At 34.8% G+C, this 15,350-nt stretch overlaps 1 protein-coding gene across 1 annotated transcript in view; it reads right to left on the bottom strand.

The window, feature by feature from the left end:
• Window positions 1–15,350, bottom strand: part of LOC122816214 (probable G-protein coupled receptor 158) — an 843,176-nt gene that overhangs the window by 52,586 nt on the left and 775,240 nt on the right. The window contains exon 7 of the mRNA XM_044088960.1: window positions 5,511–5,616. Coding sequence (XP_043944895.1) covers window positions 5,511–5,616 — 106 coding nt within the window. The remainder of the gene's footprint in view (window positions 1–5,510; window positions 5,617–15,350) is intronic.

The following is a 15,350-nucleotide window of genomic DNA, read 5'->3' as shown; positions in this document are numbered from 1 at the left end:
ATATTCAAACTAGGATCACTCATCATCAAAGATATCTAATTGTAGCTTTATTTGCTTCTGATATATTATGTATACTTTATGTTATTATACCATTAGTTATTTACATATAGATTATATTTCTATTTTTTTATTTTTGATTTAGTTTGTCTTTTTTTTTTTTTTTTTGGCAGAACCTAAACTAAGTCTTCATTATGTAGTGTTCTAGTGTTATTAACTACCATAGCAAAACAAAAACTAACTTGTAGGACTTATGTTGGAGTTTGATGTTTGTTTTTATTTATCTTAACAAGAAATAGATTATCAAAATCAAATTTATACAAAGATTTGACATGAGACAGATATATTTAAATAAATTATTTTACTCTGCAGCATATCATTTTTATAGTTCTATTAAATGCTTGACAAATAAAGCAAACAAAGACAAAATGCTTTTGCTTTTGACTTGAATTTGTCATAACCATCTATAAGAGCTCATAGCTTAATGCTAGCAACTATTATACACCATACTTATGCAGAGGTAGGTGTTTCACACAAGGAACTTCATGGTTCTGGAATATCAGATTATTCCGAATACTAAATTCAGATAACTGAGCAATTGTTTTAGTGTCAATACATTCTTGCCAACTGTCATTCTAGAGAATTAGTTAAAGATATGGGTTGTAGCTATCACATAACGTATGAACTATGTTTCTTCATTTGCACTTGTCTACAGGTGCCAAGCCTTCTTCATCATCATTTATCCAGATGATTTATGGATGTTCTTTCTGACTGAATGTTTCCAAAGTGCTATGCAATACTTAAGGTTTACTTTACTACCTCAGATTCATCACTCTACTTATGATATACCTGCAGTTGGCAGTATATTTAAAAAACTTTTTCTTGTAGGGAGACAACCCCCCCACACACATGCTCCAATACAGACTTATGCCTTCACATCCCCAATCTCTTAACATATTGTCGCCGAGGTGCAAACTCTTAAGTTATATAGTTACAATCCAAATGCTGGTAAATATTATACAGGTTTTTTAATGCACACAAACAGCTGTCACATTATACAAAAAGGACCAGAAAATTAGGAAGACTAACCAATGGGTTATCTTTGCAAACAGAAAGAGGTTCTAGTAGTTAATAAGCAGACTGTATAAGTGTTTGGCCCACTGCCCTGCTTTCCGTTATGACAAATACAGTAAATCTGCACAAGACAAAATGATGGTGCATTTTGCTAGGTTAGCAGCAATATCAGTAGTGTGTTTATTAATGTTGCTGCACAAGATATTTTAGTGGCTGCAACATTACCCAGACTCCACGTCTTCATGGATCATTATAAGCTACATACACAGTAAAGGGCAAGAACAGGTTTTGGCATAGCTGTGCTACAGATAATCCTGTAAATGTCCATCTCCTTCTGTTATATCTGTACTGGTTGAGATTCTGTCCTTACATTATGATTTATTGACACCCCTATAAAGATGAGAGTACAATAATATGTAATTATGCTTACTATAACAGTAAATCTTTGAAGAGCAGTGACTGTAACAGTTAATCTATCTTCTACCAACTCCCTGAAACATTTAATATAATTTAATTATTAATTATGACTGTTGCTTAGCATTTCACCCTTGTTTATCTTTTTTTCTGTAGTGTAGTATCTCTTAACTATTTAGGTTAATTGCTTGAGACAGTTCCAGACTCATACCTCTCAACCTCTTAAAGCAAGAAATCTAGACAAAGCCATAGTAAAAGTGGGACAAAGGCCCAAAAATAAGGACAACTTTTAAATATTGCTCTTACAAACTTAGAAAGTCAATAGAATAACAGGTTTTACATTGGCATACATTTTCTGAAGGGTATAAAGTCTCAAACTCAAATGTCTGTCATTATTTTTTAACTTCAGTCTTTAATGATTTGCTACCAGTCCAGAAAACCACACATTTATGAAAAACAAACCAAAAATATGAGGCAAAGATCTGGACATTCTACGAAAATCTGTACATTTGAGAGGTATGTTCCAGGTCCCTAGGATTGATACATGACATAAAGAAAGGAGGAAACTGCCTCGTAATGCAGACTTTATATGGAGTGCCTTGTACACCTTCCAAAGTTCCATGGAAAGTTGACAACAAACCACTGTAAGCCTTCATGGGGAACAATGGACTACTGTTTAAAACCCTGACAGAGATAAAGAGAAGGTAGGTGGGCTAAAACCATAATGTTATGATTTATAGTTGTAATCAGCACTTCTCAAATACCTATTGTTAAGGAGGGATAACACTCTAATGCTATGATGTAGTGTTACAGTGAGGACTCATAAAATATTTGCTGTTATAGTACGTATAGCACTGTCCTTCAGCATAGAGATAAACAGGTGATTGGGTTGCTCTGGTACATGGTCATGTACAATAACATATGCAGTACCTAAACCCAGAAGAACAAATTACATGGGTCATTTTATCCAGGACTTCAAACAGTTTAATAACTTTGTGTGGAGATGTCAACAATTTAGTCATGATATTATTACTTGATTTTCCAACAATCAGAATGACTTGTTCTAAACTGGAAGAATGAGTTTTGTCTGTAACAGAATGAACCATGTCCAGTTTCTTAAAATCATTAGAAATTATATTAGGCCCTTGCAGTACAATTCCCTTAGTGCCTATAAATACCTACGTAGATAGGAGGCAAAACAGGAAAAGATAGAAGGGAGCAGTCAAACTTATTATTGTATAGACCAACATTGGGAATACCAGTAATTGACTTTTTATTTCTGTCCTCGCCCTGAGGTGTGTCAAGGCTCGAGTTAGCATAAGCGGAGGTAAGAGCATGGGGCTGAAGCCCCACAAGATGTGTAAGACGGCACTGACTACTGCAGAAATACTCGGCTTTCACATGCGTTATTATTCACAGTTTGGATCTTTAAAGGTATAGTAACAATCCAGAAAGGAGAGCAATATTTCTCTAATTTAAATAACACTTATGATAGCAGTAACGTTCAGGTTTTCCGGTGGGATATTCTCCACAGATTTCCAGGTGAAGTCCTCATGAATGTCATTATACTCATCTTCACTTTAATCAGACACCACTACCGGGTAGGTGGCAGAAGCTGCCTTTTTAGAATCAGTGTGTTTATGTAAAACATTACAAGGAATGGAATTCATCTTGTCAGTTATGTCAGTAAACATCTGCAAGTGTAATTTTTAAAAGTTTGTTTTCAAGACTTCACAATTAACATTTATGAGGCATTAGAATAACTGCAGATGTGTTCTGAAGGAGGATACCTGTAGTTCTTTGAATATTCTGAGGAATTGGAAGACTGATTAAATAGTATGACTCAGTTGTATCTAATATCTTTTGAAAAAAATGTTTTCACTCTTAGACACACTCAAAACATTATCCTTGACTTAATGTTTAGATTTTTTTTTTAATTTTTGGGGTCTAAAACTTTGTAAAATGTTTAGCAGTCAAGCACACCTACTAAGGAAGCAATAGTCTTGGAATAAATTCCAAGGTCTATTAAACAGGTTTCACATCCATACAGATACAACCCAAATGATCTCCTGTGCTCATGTAGTTCCCATGAAACAAGAAAACTGTTATATTGACACTAAAAAACAAACAAAAAAAAAATAAAACACAGAACTTCCTCATCACCAAACATATACCTCTTTGTGTTTCATTATAAGCAAAAAGAGACTTGATGTTAGGACTGTGTACTTTGTTAAATAATTTCAAATGTAAATAGTTAAGAATTAAAAATCTAGATATACCGGCATGATTTAATTATTTGTCTATTCCTGTCTACAAACAACCAGTTAATGCAGAGATTTAAAGCTATCAGCTGTTAATAAACATTTTCCTGTAGCTCAGGATGTGATTTATTCTCCTTATGTGTGACTCTGAGCAAGCCACTTAAACAGATAGCACTCCCAGGTCACGCATGAAAAGACGCAAATATGTTCAGGGGGCTTACATGGCTAATAACTAAATAAATAAGTAAAAACTCAATATAAAAAAAATGTACACGTCCACTAACTGAAAAAAGTTACAGGTTATGCTCCCAAGCTTTGTTATTAAAGAAAAAACATCAAGCTGCTCATCAAAGAGCTTGACTTGAAAATTGTATTTGTTACTCCCAACTGCTGACTAGCTTGGGACATAATGGGCAACTCCACTATCCATTTGTGGGCCGAAGTGTCAGAAGTGGGGTGGTCACACAGAAGCCAAGAGTAGAATGCTTGTCAGGGCTGTAACCCAGAAGCCAGTGAGCAATGTGAATGATTTTGTATGTTCTTTATCTCCACAACTTAAAATCTGTCCAGACATTCTACATTGTCACTGGACCGGATGATCATTTGCGTTTTGACCACAAGCATGTCAGCTAGCCAGTGTAATACAGTTCTATATCATTTTGTCGAATGGCCTATTTGTCAAATCACTATTCATCAAACTCAATTAAGTGAAAGCTCTTTTCAGTGAACGATCATTTCAGTGAATTATTTCTCAGGGAAAAGAAGTAATTGGCCATCATTGTGAATTTTCTCCTTTCCCCACTGTAGTGTGATGTCTAAGATGGTATATTTAGCTAGCAAGGGTGTGGGGAGAGAAGCTGAAATGATCATTTGCTGAAAAGAGCTTTTGCTTAATTGAGTTCAATGAATAGTGATTAGACGAATAAGCTTTTCAACAAAATGATATAGACTCATGTAATACAGCTACCTGATAACCATTTGATGGGTCAGAATCATGACTGATGATTATAGATACATACAAAAAAACAGATAAGTACTATAGCTCTCAACTGCACACATTTTCACAGAATGTCCAGACGTTTGCCTAATATTTTTGGTCCGTTTTTCATAAAATTATGGTTTTCTGGTAAATTAGTAGCAAATCATTAAAAGTTGAAGTTAGAAAATAATGACAGACATTTAAGTTTCCATCTTCATAACCTTCATGAAATCCATGCTAATGCAAAAGCTGTTATTCTATCAACTTTCTAAGTTTGTAAGAGCAGTTTTAAAAATTGTCCTTATTTTTGGGCTTTTGTCCCACTTTTATTTATGGGTTTGTCCAGATTTCTTGCTCAAAGAGTTTAAGAGGTATGATAAGTACTGTAGTCAAAGTATGTTTCAACGGGATGTGATAACACAGGCTAAAAGAGAATGAATATTAATAAGACAAAATATAACCCCAAACAAGTACCTTTATAATAACCAATGCTTTTAAAAATTTTTGAACTTACTGATGGCTAATTTAGTCTAAATATTATCAAGTCATTATTAGCTGCCTTTGTTAGCCAATAAAAATAAATAAATAAAAATAACAACTGCAGCAATGAAAAGGCAAGACCTTTGAATCTTGACTTAGCAGCAGTACTCAGATTGCTTCAGTTAATATAATTACACAATCGGTTCATAGAACTTCATTTTTCCTATGGGATGTGTCATTTTTCAAGTAGTTACACATCACTTTATAAACGTGCTTTAAAAAGTGAGAAGAATAACTCTTAATACCTTGGGAATCAGCAGCAATCCAAGCGTGACAGATACAGTCAAATGAACATGAATAAAAAACAGCATTAGCATCCAATCAGGATGAAGCATTGATGCAAGTGTGAATCTGAAAGGAGAAAAATATTTTATTACAGATATACTTTCACATATCATTCTTTCCTGTTCTCCACTTTTTATTCATGTCATGCACCTCTGTGTAACTGTCATACTAAAAGTCTTGATGTTTAGTTCACAAGCATGTCTAATACATCATGCTCCACAGGATGTGTTTTCTGGCAGAATGCAAAGAAGATTGAATATACCCAAAGTAAAGGAGTGCAACAGAGGCAGAAACAGAGAACATAAAAAGACAGAGGTAAAAGAAGCACTCAAGTATTTTAGGGAAAAAAAGATTAATAAAATGTAATGTTAAACCTAGTAGCGTTAACAGGATACTTAGATGTACTAAAGATTGATTTATGTCTGAACGTTATGTACAGTTTCATTTGAATTATTTCCAGTGGGGAAACAAAAATCAAACATCAGACATCATAAACTGCAAAGAAAACAGAAAAAAAACAATTGCAGGGAGGTACATACTTGCATCTCCAAAATATTGTAACTCAGAAATTGCACAATATTAGGGGATAAAGAAAAATTTCCTTTACCCCACTGCTATGTGATTTCAGTTTGCTCAATTGACAATTTTTGATGAAACATGGTAATCAATGGAAAAAAGTGACAATTCACATTTTTAGTATACTGTTCCGTGAGCAGCAGGATTCCCTTATAAACATTATCTTTACTTAAGTTGCTCCTGCATAAACTGATGCAAATTCACAGCCATAATCCAAAGGCCTGCAGCTACAATAAAAGGATGATTCAAAACTTTGGGATGTACAAAAATACATGTTTCATGGCCACAACAAATTTGCAGTTAAGACAAGCTGTATGGAATTACCAGTTGCATGAATGCTCCTATGTGCAGATACAGGTGAAGGTCTTGTTTGGAATAAACATTTAAGAAGCCTTATTCAAAAAAACTGTTGGCTTTATACTGAGAAATTCATCAGCCCCTTGACTGGAAAAATGAACAGTAACACCTCTGAAACCAGTGAGGCCATTGTGTTATACAAAACTTACCCTATACTTGCTGTGGGAAATGATGGTTGTTTTGCACCCTGATGTGTTATGTTACTCACTTTTCCAAGGTTAAGTCAGACATAACACAATATGCGTTGAAGATATGTAAAAGTGATGAGCAACATGTTGATTAAGCATCTGATTAAAAGCACATATCTGTTCAGTGAAGAGCAGCTCAACATATCGTTTTTACAATGCAGGCTACAACATTTAGGTGAGCAACAATGCCCTGATGATTCTACCATCAGAAGCCATCCTATAGTGCACTTTTAACCTTACTGGGAAGAGTTTGCCTATGACCACTTTATTTTAGTAACACAGTAGTGGAGACGATCCTTTGTGTATATTGCGTGATTGCCATTAAAGTGCTACAACAAGGTGGGAGCGCTAATCATAATTTAAATGTAACTTTAAAACTGAACTAGAACAGGATCTTTGAGCACAAGCCTTCTGCTTGTAGCATAGTTTAAAAATTTACTGTAAACAATTGTGACTGGAGGAAGTGAAACATAACACCATTATGTTTATGCTTTGATGTAATACAACAAATACAGACATCCTTAGGAACTTTAATCTGTAGAACATTTATTTGTCAGCTGTGGGACTCAGAGTAAATCACTTGTCCAGACACCCATTCTGCCACTGAAAAGGAACACTCGTGTACAGTGGGCTTACTCTGTTAACAAATGTATAATTAAATAACATTAATAGTCCCCATAATCCTTTCTTGATTCTCCCCATGTTTTTATGTACCACCAGAGCAACAAACTGGAGAAAAGGTCACAGACCACAAAAGACAAGCAAAAATATGAAAAAGGTCAAAGTAACCAAAGAGGCATGCAAGTATTTTGTTGTTTATTTATTTGTGAACTATAGTAATCCTCCATTACAGCAATGCAGTATGAAAACTAGCCATTCATTCCTTGTGTTTCATATGCTTGTTACTAGCAAAAGTGTATGGAGCTTCTGTCAAGGCTGATGCATGGCAAATGGTGGTATTATGTGGAGGCAGCAGTGTGGTTTACAAAGTCGGTATACCAAAGCTACTCTGACAGACACAATAGAACATCATCCTGTAGTGTTATCACGCTATAGCTATCATAATACAGTGTGTAGGAAGTCTCTGGCACTACTGTGACTCACAGGTCTCCTGTATGGACTGCCCAGTAAAGTGTGCTTATGATCCAATGCCCTAAATTAAAAATGTGATGCAGTAGGCAGTCATAAATCTGTTCATAGTGATGGCTTTCCTATAGACTTTTCCCCACCTGCAAGTTAACCCATATAGAAATGTATATGCAAGTCTTTGAGACTGGTTATCAGCCTGAATTAGCATGGGAAGTCCTGATAATTAGACTTACAGACTTAGAAAAAAATTAAGAAAGCTTCGAACATTGCAGATTGACAATGCATACCTTACAGAATGTTTAAAGCAAAGGGAAATTCCTAAGGGGTTCAGACTCTATAAATTTACATTCAGGGTATTTAAAGGATCCAAGGATTTTTTTGGCTTTAATTGACATGTTCAACAGACATGGAACAGAGTTAATTGAGTTTATTATCAAGTTTAATTCTACAGTATTGAGAATTTAATGAACAAAGGTCTATATTGAACAATGTTATTACCATTGATTTATTGTTTTATGATTATCAAAATCTATAGGATAATATTTTCAAATTTGTAAATGATCATGCTTCAACTGGGGTGAAGAAAAAGGAAAATAAATTGTTAAGTGACATCAGAGATTATAAGGAAGGTAAAGCATATCTTTTAATGGATCCCTATCAGTTGATCGAGTTTTCAGAAACTTGAAATTCCTACAGACAAGACCATATGATTGAATTTCCAAAACTCACAGCTTTTGAATGGAGATCACAGTACAGTGAGGATCAGGAAATTTACCCTTTTCTTCACTGTAGTGTGATCTCAGAGCTGGTATATATAATTTGCAGGGGGCTTGACCCCCTGCATAAATGTAAAAAAGTAGATTTTATTTTAGATTTTTGTGTTTTTTTTTTTTTTATGTTCGAGTTTTCTTGTCCGTATGAATTTCGAGTTTCTCAAAACTTGATCATCTGCCCTAGATTCCTTTTAGTAGATAGGGTACGCAAACAAGGAGAAAATGTAGAAGATATGAATGATTTACCATTGAACTTCAAAGGTTTGCAGGACAATGCCTGTACAGACACTAACGAGAATTTAGAACATGTGGAGAATGTGACAGGACCTTTAGATTCCTAGGAATTTCACCCTTTACCCAGGAGATTGGAAAGGATAAAAAATCAAGTGGGAAGGACTCAGATAAATTTTCATGAACAAGCCAAAACACTGAGAGGCAGAAGGAACTTTCGGGGACAAGGATACACAATAAGGAAAGGTCCGAATTAATAGTTCTGAGTGACAATTGTGATACAGAAGTATCTTGTGATGGCAGAGTTTTTACTAAAAATGTTTTTCATATATTTAACCATAGTGATTTAACTATTGATGGCACATACTTCAAACTGATTGAGAAGGTCTTTAAGTTTGCTCCTAAAAAAAGTAGCACCACAAATGTGATTTTAGAGTTAAAACTATTTACCAGGAAGTTGATCCTTTCCTTTCTCAGCAAAGGTAGAGGAAACAATTACTTAGAAAATACCTTGAGAAAGACTTTTAACCTCCCATTACACAGGATACTGAACTCTTTTAAGAAAGTCTGTGAAAGGAACTTGTATTCCCTATTTGGTGAGAGAAGGAGAAGTTTTTCTAACTTGTCTTTGGAAGAATGTGTTTTGTTAGACAAATTAACTAGTGACAATAAGAGTTATGAAACCTGACAAGGGTGGGGGTGTAACGATTGTCAGTCAGATAGATTATGTTAGTAGGATTTTTAACATGTTACAAGACGCTCACTCACTGGTCTCTAAGAACAAAATAAATGTGGTGTATAAAAATATTGACCTGTCTTTGGAAGATGCTTTATCTCAAGGTATTATACAACTAGAATCTTACAGTTTTTTTACAACAAAAATCCTCTAATTCCAGCAGTCTTTGGAATTCCAAAGACACACAAAAACATAATAGACCTACCTTACAGATTACTTGTAGCCTCCTAGGAATCAAAGACTTTTCCCTGGTGGTTTACATCGACAGAAAATTAAAATCTTTACTTAACAACTACCTCCACATCTTATGAGACTTGTGGGATTTTTTAGCCAAATTAACCCCAGAACTTTGGAGTGAACAAAATAGCTTTTTAACAATCAGTATTACTGTCCTTTTTCATGCATTTCCCATGACATAGGGATGCAATGTTTTGAAGAATCTTTGCTGGATCCACAGAATGGATATAAGGGAACTTCAAATTCTGGTAGATGTAATGGAACTTGTCCTCTGTAACAACGTTTTATTTTTTGAAGGTGAATTTTATAGGCAAGTAAGTGGTATTGTGATGGGGACGGCTTATGTGCCCATATTTGCGAACCTGATCATGTTTACCTTGGGAAAACACTACAGTTTAGGCACATAGTACTCCCATTTGTGGTCACTTTATTTCAGATTTCTGGACAATATGTTCGTAATTTGGACAGGGAGCCAGAAAGAGGTTGACTTATTTCTGACCTATATAGCTGACACTACCACTTTCCTGAAATTCATCCACTATCATAGTTTACAAAAGGTACACTTCTTAGATGTACAGTTGACTGTAGAAAACAGCAAGTTTGTGTGAACAATTTTCAGAAGGGATACCTTTTTCCAATTCTTATTTATTTTAGAATAGCTGCCACCTATGGTACTATAAAAATAATTGGTTCAAGGGTCAGTTTATCAGAGCAGTTAGGATGGTATCAAAAGATGATCTTTTTTGCACAAACTTGATACTATGACAGCACCATTTTTGGAAAGGGGTTATCCTCCTGGTTTGTTAAATTTGCTTAGGACTGAGGTTGCTGATAATGGGGGGGAGGTGTCAAGTTTCACCTCATTTTAGGTAAACCATTGTTATTAAAAGAATTAACCTTGGGTAATAAATCAAATTTTGGCAATTTTCAACATGTTATGGCTATTAAATACAGCAAAGTAAGTTCTATATTAAAAAATATTATTTCAAACAATTGGGCTATCCTTAAAACAAATGAGATTTTTAAACGTGTGGGAGACGCCCCTGCATTTGTTCACACAGTTCACAATAATATTAAAGATATGCTGTAAAAGGTTATTGAGGTGCTACATGAGGGGGCAACAAAAAGTGATAGATTTTATTGTCAGTATGTTACAATGAAAAGGGAAGTTTTTTAAACAACTATTGTCACTCTGAAATTATTTTTAGGAAAGGGAACTGTAATTCTAAAGGTTTAGTGCATTTAGCTGTTTGCAACCAATGTTACTGTTTTATGTAGGGAGAAGTGAGAGAAAACTGGCCAAAAAAATTTATGAATATCTCTATGATATGAAAAAGGCTAATTTGAATAATGCTCTTTACAGACATTTTATTACCTGTAAAGGCTTCAAGAAATTTGAATTTGGCATATTAGAAATAGTACAGCCCAATGTCAGGGGGGTGGGAAAACAGATTGGAGTATAAAGAACTCCTCTGGCAGGTGACATTGGATGCAACAGTGAAGCCAGGTGTAAATGATCATGTTTCTAATCAACCTGTGCTTAGGGTGAAGGAAGTGAAACTTTGAATAGGCATTTTTAAAATGTTTTTAAAAAATATTTATTTTTTATTTTTTGCATCGTAACTTGTTCTTACAACATTTTTATTATTGTTCTTCTTATTTATAATGTGTATTTATACTTCTTAGGTTTTCAGGTCATGGGATTGTGCTGATGAACCAAGCAGGGTATATGTCTTTAAGACTTGTTTGGATAATTAACTAATTACTGGTGAGGGTATATATTGTGTGATTCTGATTGCATTACTAGTTCTGAAGAAATCCATTTTTTTTGGATGAAAGCGCAAAAGCTAACTGTTTTTGGGAATACATTTTGTTTATCGTGGCTTACATTTGCTGGAACTTTTCATTCATGGACTACACAGCCTTGGACTACATGGACCCGTTTTTATTTATTTGGTCTTGAGTGGTCACATGGTTATGCACCTATTCCTTGGTAAGTGAACATTTTTCTTCCTAAACCCATTATGAATAAGGATCTTCCACAAAACTTTTAATTAATCTCAATGTTTTAACACTGACATTTAAATACTAAGCAACACATTTTCAATAGACTGGCTCTGATCTTTCGACTTGTTTTATTAGGCCAAGTAAGATTTCTTAAAAGTGAGTGATTGATAGGCACTTTTGGCTCCTTTGTTCATTAATCAAAGCACAGTTGGTACCACTCTCCATGACCTTGTTACTAGATATAAAGAAAGTCTTTAATGGTTTCCCTATGGTTTGTCAATAGTCATTTTTTCGATACTTAAATTATGATAGCTATCTAATCTATAACTTACACTGTTGATGTCTTACTACATCAGATTTTTTTTGTATATGGTTTAATGGGTTTTCCAAAGTCATACAGCTTAGAGAAAATGGAAGAGATGAGTTTATTAATTTGTTTATATTTTCCCTTTTTTCCAAATTATGTGTCAGTTGATATATTATATTTAGAAAGTGATTGTGTCGGGGTAGAGCCCTGTAAAATTATGCTTTTGTATTTTGTGTGATGTCTGGTGTATTGTAAGTATGTGTACCATTATTGCATTGTTTACATATTGTGTGTCAATTAACTGTTATAGATTATTTATTGCGAAATTGCAACTGCCCAGTGGTTCTTTGTTCTGTATTTTAGTAAATGCTTTTTCCCCTGCTTTTTGACTTTGCATGTAGTTACTAATTATGACTTCCACGGTGGTGCAGCGGTAGCATTATTGCCTCACAGCAAGAGGTTCTCCCGTTCGATTCCCGGCTGGAATGTGGGGAGTGCCTTCTGTGTGGAGTCTGCATGTCCTCCCCGCGGTTGGGTGGGCATTTGAAAGACATGTGTAAATGGGCGTGCCTTCGTTGAAGGTTGAACGTCGCGCTGGCACCTCGGCATTCGTGAAAATCAACTGCCAATCATTAGTGGACCAGAGTTCCGCTGTGGCGACCCCTAAAAGCCAAAAGACAACAACAACATGTAGTTACTAATTAATTAATTAATCGGTCACCAGTGTTAGGGCAAAATTAGGATCTGTGTTTAAATCACTGTCATGCTTGCAATCACAAATGCTCCCTTAGAAAGATATAGTATGCTAATGAAGTTGTATACAGCATGTTATGATGTGAAGTGAATGATTATTAACAAAGAACATAAAATGCATGTAAGCTATCAAAATTGATGAAAATTAATATTGTGTATGAAAATGATTTATAGTAACAAAACTTTAAATATTGTTTATATAAGTACAATTTGCAGCTAATGCAATGTTGTTGTTTACTTTCTTTTTATTAAAGTGTTGGGAAGAACAGTAATCGTTAAGCTGACAAAGTGTGAAACAGATACATATAACAGTCTTGGATTTGCTTTTCACAACATCCAAATGTATACTTTTCTGCTTAGAGCAGATGACTTAAACGGGTGAAAGACCTTGAGAATCCCATGAAGAATCAGCATTTCAGCCTACTCCTACTAAATATTCTTCAGCGTTTCAGCCTACTGAATATTTTTCAGTTAATCATCGGTGTTTCATCCCACTAAATATTTTTCAGTTATCATTAGTGTTTCAGTCCCCTAAATATTTTCAGTTATCATAAGTGTTTCAGCCCACTAAATATTTTCAGTTATCATAAGTGTTTCAGCCCACTAAATATTTTTCAGTTATCATAAGTGTTTCAGCCCACTAAATATTTTTTAGTTATTTATCATCAGAGTTTCAGCCCACTAAATGTTCTCCATTTTTCAGGAAAAAGGCAGAATCATCCACCTCCTGTTATGCAAAATATGTGCTATAGTGGAATAAAAGGAAATGCTACCAAATTAGACTGTCGGCATAGTCAACATATCACCAACATTGTTGGCATGCGAAGACAGCTGAAGATTAATGAATATGTGAACAGATTTGATTAGCTTTAAGAACATAAGAATAATACTATGCAAGTGATCACATGAACTATAAGATTCCTAGTGATATGCAAGTTATTTTGACACACTTAATACCTCTTGCTACCATTTATGAGTACTTAATAGTGGTCACTTTCCAAATCAAACAGGGCTGTGCATAATAGCTTTAGTGTAAACTTGTATCTACCCACCCAGCTAAAATGACTAGCCTTAAAGTCAGACAGAGTAGTACTTTGCTTGACCTCTAGTGGTAATTTATTCCATAGGCTGGAAATACACTGAGTTTTTAACCTATACCTTCAGCAAGTCTTGTTTATTTGTTTATTTATGAAATATGAAGTTAAATAAGATTAGGTCTTTCATGGCTCAAAAAGTGAAACACGGGTCACTTTGGAGCAACCAGTAGACGTAGTGAATATGAGGAGAGCTGTGCTAATCCATCAGGCCTTAAATCCTTTATTATTATTATGATTATTATGATTATTATTATTATTATTACTGTTATTATTATTTATTTTTTTTGTTTTATTTAAAATCATTGGGGCCTTTACAGTTGAATTTATACATACTAGAGTGGGCATTACATTGATGATAGGTCTGATAAGGAATACCGTGGTAAGATGTCTTCTTTGGATCTTGAAGATATTACTTTGGAAATTAACTGGGTCAGGAAGAAAATATGATAATTGAGTTGGAGAGAGTTGTCCACATAAATACCCAGATATCATATGACAATATCTGTTTGAAGGGGAGTATCTGTTATAACATATGAGATGGAAGTAGCTATTTTGCCAAATGTTGCTATGCTATGCTGCATTTGTATTTTTTTTTTTTTTGTATTTAGCTTGAGACCATTTTCAGAATGCAACGTATGTGCACATTCATGTCCTTGTTGGAGCAGTTTAGTATCAGTGAATGAGCAGGACAGGGCCCAGCACTGATCCCTGTGGTAGCCCACTAATTATAATTTTACATTCTAAGAGGATAGCAGCAACATTCTGTCGGATAACCAGTTTTCAATCCAGTGGACAATGTAGGGGTTTCGCTTGTCCAATCGTTCAATAATACCAGCATGGGGATAGTGTCAAAAGCCTTGGTCAGTTCAAGATAAGCAGCATGCACAAAATAATCACTGTCCACAGTCCCTGTAACCTTTTCCAACAAGTTTACTAGGTTCAGGAGACAGAACCTAATCTTCACAAAATCAAAGTGAGTGGGGTCTAGATCACTTATGTTGCCTATGTCTACATAAATGAGTTATGTTATTATATATTCCATAGTTTTGCATACAAGGCTGTTGAGTCTGAAGGGCGTATAATTACCTGGGTCTGTTGAGGGGCCAGACTTTGTGTAGAGCAGTCACAGTGGATGTTCTTCAGGCGTCAAGGGTTAAACATTTTAAGTAATGGCATAGATAGTGCATAATTAGTACTGATGAGTGTGCAGCCTGCTATGTTGCCTGGTCCCATGGAAATAGTAGTTTTAGCCTTTATCAGGGATTCTAAGACGTGTTCTAATGAGATTTCAGGGGAAACTAAATTTTCAGGAATATTGGGCACAGCAATGTTGGTAGGTGGGGTAAAAGTAACACTAAATGTGTCTGCTAATATATTGGCTATATCTTTGGGACTGGAATGCATGATATTATGAATAAGCTCAGTGTATTTTTAAACATTATTTCTTAA

The sequence above is a fragment of the Protopterus annectens genome, chromosome 12.part0, assembly GCF_019279795.1.
Source record: "Protopterus annectens isolate FY-2018-M chromosome 12.part0, PAN1.0, whole genome shotgun sequence".
NCBI lineage: Eukaryota > Metazoa > Chordata > Ceratodontiformes > Protopteridae > Protopterus > Protopterus annectens.
This window is presented reverse-complemented; position numbering and strand designations above follow the sequence as displayed.